At 36.9% G+C, this 4,814-nt stretch overlaps 1 protein-coding gene across 1 annotated transcript in view; it reads left to right on the top strand.

The window, feature by feature from the left end:
* LOC106870663 (neuronal acetylcholine receptor subunit alpha-3) overlaps positions 1–4,814 on the top strand; it is a 271,917-nt gene that overhangs the window by 243,354 nt on the left and 23,749 nt on the right. Inside the window, exon 7 of the mRNA XM_052971699.1 lies at positions 3,662–4,037. Coding sequence (XP_052827659.1) covers positions 3,662–4,037 — 376 coding nt within the window. The remainder of the gene's footprint in view (positions 1–3,661; positions 4,038–4,814) is intronic.

Raw genomic sequence — 4,814 nt, 5'->3', positions numbered from 1 at the left:
CTATCTCTCTCTCACTCTCTCTTTCTCTCTCTCATTCTTCCTTACTTCTCTCTGAACGTTATTTTGACTGGGAAAACTAAACTATCGATGTTCGGTGTCGGTTTTAAGCAAACTATTTCTAAAACAGAAGAACGTTAAAAGAAAATGTTGAATAACGTCGGAAGGTATTATTCTCAGGTTAGTTTAGATCACTTGTAATAATGGGAGGAGGCGGTAACTTCGACAGATTATAGAGATAAATGTTTTTCAGCTTCTAATGTTCGAGCTCAAAGCCTCTAAAGTTTGACTTGGCATTTTCTTCTCCATAACCAGAATGATTTATTGTGTTCTAAATGTAGCTAAAGACAAGCTTTGTAAGTAGATGTGGTATAATCAAATGAATGGGCACCGCTGATACGAGGGTTATATAAAATTAATACAAAAGTAGGCATTACTTTTTTATTAACAGACACAGGTCATTCAAACAGCTCGCTCATATTGGTAGAGTAACTCATTCTCAAAAGCAACGTTACTATTTTTCCTCTTCTTCATTGCATGCAAATACTGGTTTCTGAGCGGAAGCAGCATAATGTCATTGAGTTTTTAGGAAGTGGGAATGATAGCTGTCCGACATCCATAGAAGTCTGCAGGCTGTTGCAAAGAGGACAACTTTGACAAGTGCAATATGCACTGATGGATCTGTGTGTTTGGTGCACAACTCACCTCTGGTCGCAACACATTTCAGAAGGTGGCGAAATATTTGGAGTATTGGCAAGTATGTGAAAGTGGGTACTTCGGTACCTAACAATCGATTAAAAGATAGAGATGGTCTACTTTGATCTGTTGAAAGGGTTTGCAGTCAATGAAGATAGGTTTTTGTTTTTTTTCCAATCTGGTGACAAGACATGAAACGTGAGCGCTTCTTTATGATCCGGAAAGAAAAGCTCAGTCCGTGGAATGGTTTCCCACCTTTTCTACAAGGTCTAAAAATAGCAAGAGCCCAAACACGGTACAGGAAGTCATAGTAATTGTATTTTTTGGTGTGGGGACGATGACAAGGTAGTCATTCTTCTTGATCTTCTGGAATGTCATAGTGCTGTAACCAGCAAGCAGTACATTGAGACGCTCAAAATGATTAACGAATCCATTAAAAAGAAGAACCAAACAAGAATCTGGAAGCTATCAACAGTGACCTCATACATCTTTGGCTACATATCAGACAAGTGGCAAATTGGACCTGCCATTGCCCCCTCCCCATACATCGTATATCATGGATCCGGCGTCCATCAACTTCTATTTGCTTGATCAAGCGATGGACAGTTTTCAAGGACAAAGATTTCATGACATAGAGAAGGTGAAAATAGCTACAGAGAAGAGGGCACAGCAGTGCATACCTGAGCCCTTTCAAAGCGAATTCGAAAGTTTGGTCCACAATAATGCAAATGCATTGCTTTTGATAGAAATTATGTTGCATTAATACATTTATATAGTGAAAGAGCTGACCTACCAACATATAGAATTTGAAATTCCTGTCAGGCAATAAAATAAAAAGTTATGTCCGCGTTTAGATTACATACAGTATAACACTCGTATATGTCTGGGTATTGCACATTTTAACAATATATATCGAAATTTAAAATCGCAACATAACAACGGCTTTCAATCGCAAGCGCTACTATTTCTGCTCACCCTAGTAACTCTCTTTTAGATGGTAAATTTATTACCAGTTTTACGTATATATCGATGTGGTCATTCTAGTTGATGCTACTAAATGTTTCTGGAGACTGGATCTATGAATTTAAATAAAAAGTCTGCAATGTGTTATGTCAACATGACATAGAACATGGATGATCTAGTTATTGACGTTGTTCTGAAGAAATATTTGATTCTCTAACAAAGGCAAGAAATAATGGAGGGTATTAAAATGAAATATTCTATCACTTATAGGCGAAAATGATCAAATAAAATATATAGCAATAATTATTTCTGGAAATATTCGTGCTGCTAAATTTCTCCCTCCCCTTCTCTCTCTCTTTCTCTCTCTCCTCGAAGAAAACAGATATTGTGATAAGGTAAAAGAAGTCGTAATTCCAAGATTCCCTCCCTTTAGATTAGATTATCTTAAAAAGCTCTCTAAAGTTTGGATTCTTGACGTGAAATTTCGTTGCTATGACAGCTTACTTCACTAACATTGATAATGCAGAGAAAAGAAGCGGTCTTTCCATTACCCATTGAAATTAAACTGCCAGTCACAAACCTCCGGGACCAAAATAGCTACCACACTATCCATAACGGAATATTCTCCGAAAATAAAGTAACGTAATTTATTAATTGATTTCTTAGCTAAGCAGAATACATCCGATTTGAATACGAGAGAAAGGAAGCCTGTATAATGTTCTTACATTTCTATTTATGACATACGTTACATAAAGGGAAATTTGTACAATCAGGATTTGAAACCTGGTTTTGGAATAGGAATTTCAGTAGATTACTTCCAATATATTGTTCTCGTCAATATTATGAACACACAGTATGGGCCAGTATGATTATATTTATTTATCATAAGGCAGTAAGCTAGTAGAATCTTTAATGCAACGGACAAAACGTTCAGCGGTATTTCTTCTGGCTTTAAGTTCTAAGTTCAAATGTGGAGGTCGATTCTGTCTTACATCCTTTCAGAGTCGATAAGTGCATGTTGAGCACTGGGGGCCATGTAATCGACTAGCCACTCTCCATAAAATTTCAGAATAAGTGTCAATAACAGAAAAACTTAAAAGTGGCGAGCTGGCTGAAGCGTTAGAGCACGCCGGGAAAAATGCTTACCGACATTTTTTCTGAGTCTTTAATTTTTTATTTCAAATTCTACCGAGGTCGACTTTGTCTTTCATTCTTTTGGTGTCGATAATATAAAGTAGCAGTCAACTACTGAGAGCAATATAATCGACGAGCTCCACCCCTCACTTCACCGCCAAAATATCTCAGGCCTGTGTTTAGTAGAAAGAATTATATTATTGGTGCTATCGGTTGTAGTAACTAACAGAGCTGCTTGAAAGCAAGATTAAAAGCCTTTTGATATTCAATTAGGTCGCTCTAGGGATAGAGTGGGAATGTTGTGGAGCTTGATTTGCATTTCAGCCTCGAGGGGTTGATAAAAGAAGTAACAATCACATACTGAGTTCCTGCAGTCAATCGCTGCTTCTGTTTCTGCTGCTGCTGCTGCTGCTGCTGTTGTTGTTGTTGTTGTTGTTGTTGTTGTTGATAATGATGATGATTTTGAGGCTTTATATTCTGTTGTAAGTTTTTAGCAATTTCTCTACTGTGAATAAAGTCGGCATTCTGAGTTTCTACTTTCTTTGAAACTGCTGTTATATTATTAAACAATAACGATTTAAAATTCTTTTCTCTTCTATAAATCTAAATCAACGATATTGTGTTAATACGTGTTATTGTTATAAGCATTAAGTTAAGTTAAAACCGTATTAAATACTTTATGAACCCCAATCCAAGAGAGACAATATGTTCTTAGGACCACCAATATTTGTGTCAGTTGTGGATTTGTGCTTATGAAATCTCTAATTTTATTTAATAATTATAATCGAAAATCGTAACCATTTTACTTTATCGTAAGTCAACAATGTCTTGCTAAAAGATGACATCATTTTATTTCGTCCTATATTTATAGGTTATCTACAAAAGTTCATGTGCTATAGACATCAGCCATTTTCCATTTGATGAACAAGAATGTGTTCTAAAATTTGGGTCATGGACGTACGACGGTAACAAACTGGATGTTAATTTTCTGGACAACTTAACCAAAATCGATCTGTCTGAATACATGCCCAGTAATGCATGGGAAATAATCGAAGCTCCTGCCCGCCGAAATGTACAGTATTATACTTGCTGTCCAGAGCCATATCTCGATCTGACTTTTACACTTAAGGTCAGGCGGCGTTCGGCCTTTTACAACTATCTTTTGATTTTGCCGTGCATTTTACTTTCAACTCTTACATTGGTTCTCTTCTGGATACCTCCGGAATCCCCAGCCAAGATGGCTTTGGGTAAGTAATGTGAATTTTATTTATTGATTTTACTGTATATTTTTCTTCTATTGTTTTGTTTTCCTTATTCAACGTCGAATTTCAAAACTTTTGATTCATGAGTGTTTTAATATGTGCATATTAAATAAATTTCTTTATTTTACTAAATTTATGATACGTATTGTCTAGACTTATATTGAAGTAAGGAGTTAACGACAAAAATATGCAATGCGGCCACATGTTCAACAATATTTTGTATTACTAATATAACATCAAATCAGTTTGTGTGTGTGTGTGTGTGTGTGTGTGTGTGTGTGTGTGTGTGTGTGTGTGTGTGTGTGTGTGTAGTTTACTGTTCTGTTAAGATAGAATCAACAAAAAGAGCTACCCTATCCAATGAGAGATAAACAACATAGGCGCAGGAGTGGTTGTGTGGTAAGTAGCTTGCTTACCAACCACATGGTTCCAGATTCATTCCCATTGCGTGGCACGTTGGATTAGTAATAATAATAAATTCGGCACAAGGCCAGCCAGATTGGGGGAGAGGCTAAGTTGATCGCATCGACCCCAGATATATATATACGACGGGCTTCTTTCAGTTTCTGTCTACTACATCTACTCACAAGGCTTTGGCCGGCCCGAGGCAATAGAAGAAGACACTTGCCCAAGATGCCACGCAGTGGGACTGAACCCGGAACCATGTGTTTGGTAAGCAAGGTACCTACCACAGAGCCAATCCTGCGCATATATATATATATATATATATATGTGTGTGTGTGTGTGTGTGTGTATGTATAT

Source organism: Octopus bimaculoides, chromosome 1 (genome assembly GCF_001194135.2).
Source record: "Octopus bimaculoides isolate UCB-OBI-ISO-001 chromosome 1, ASM119413v2, whole genome shotgun sequence".
In the NCBI taxonomy this organism is placed as follows: Eukaryota; Metazoa; Mollusca; class Cephalopoda; order Octopoda; family Octopodidae; genus Octopus; species Octopus bimaculoides.
This window is presented reverse-complemented; position numbering and strand designations above follow the sequence as displayed.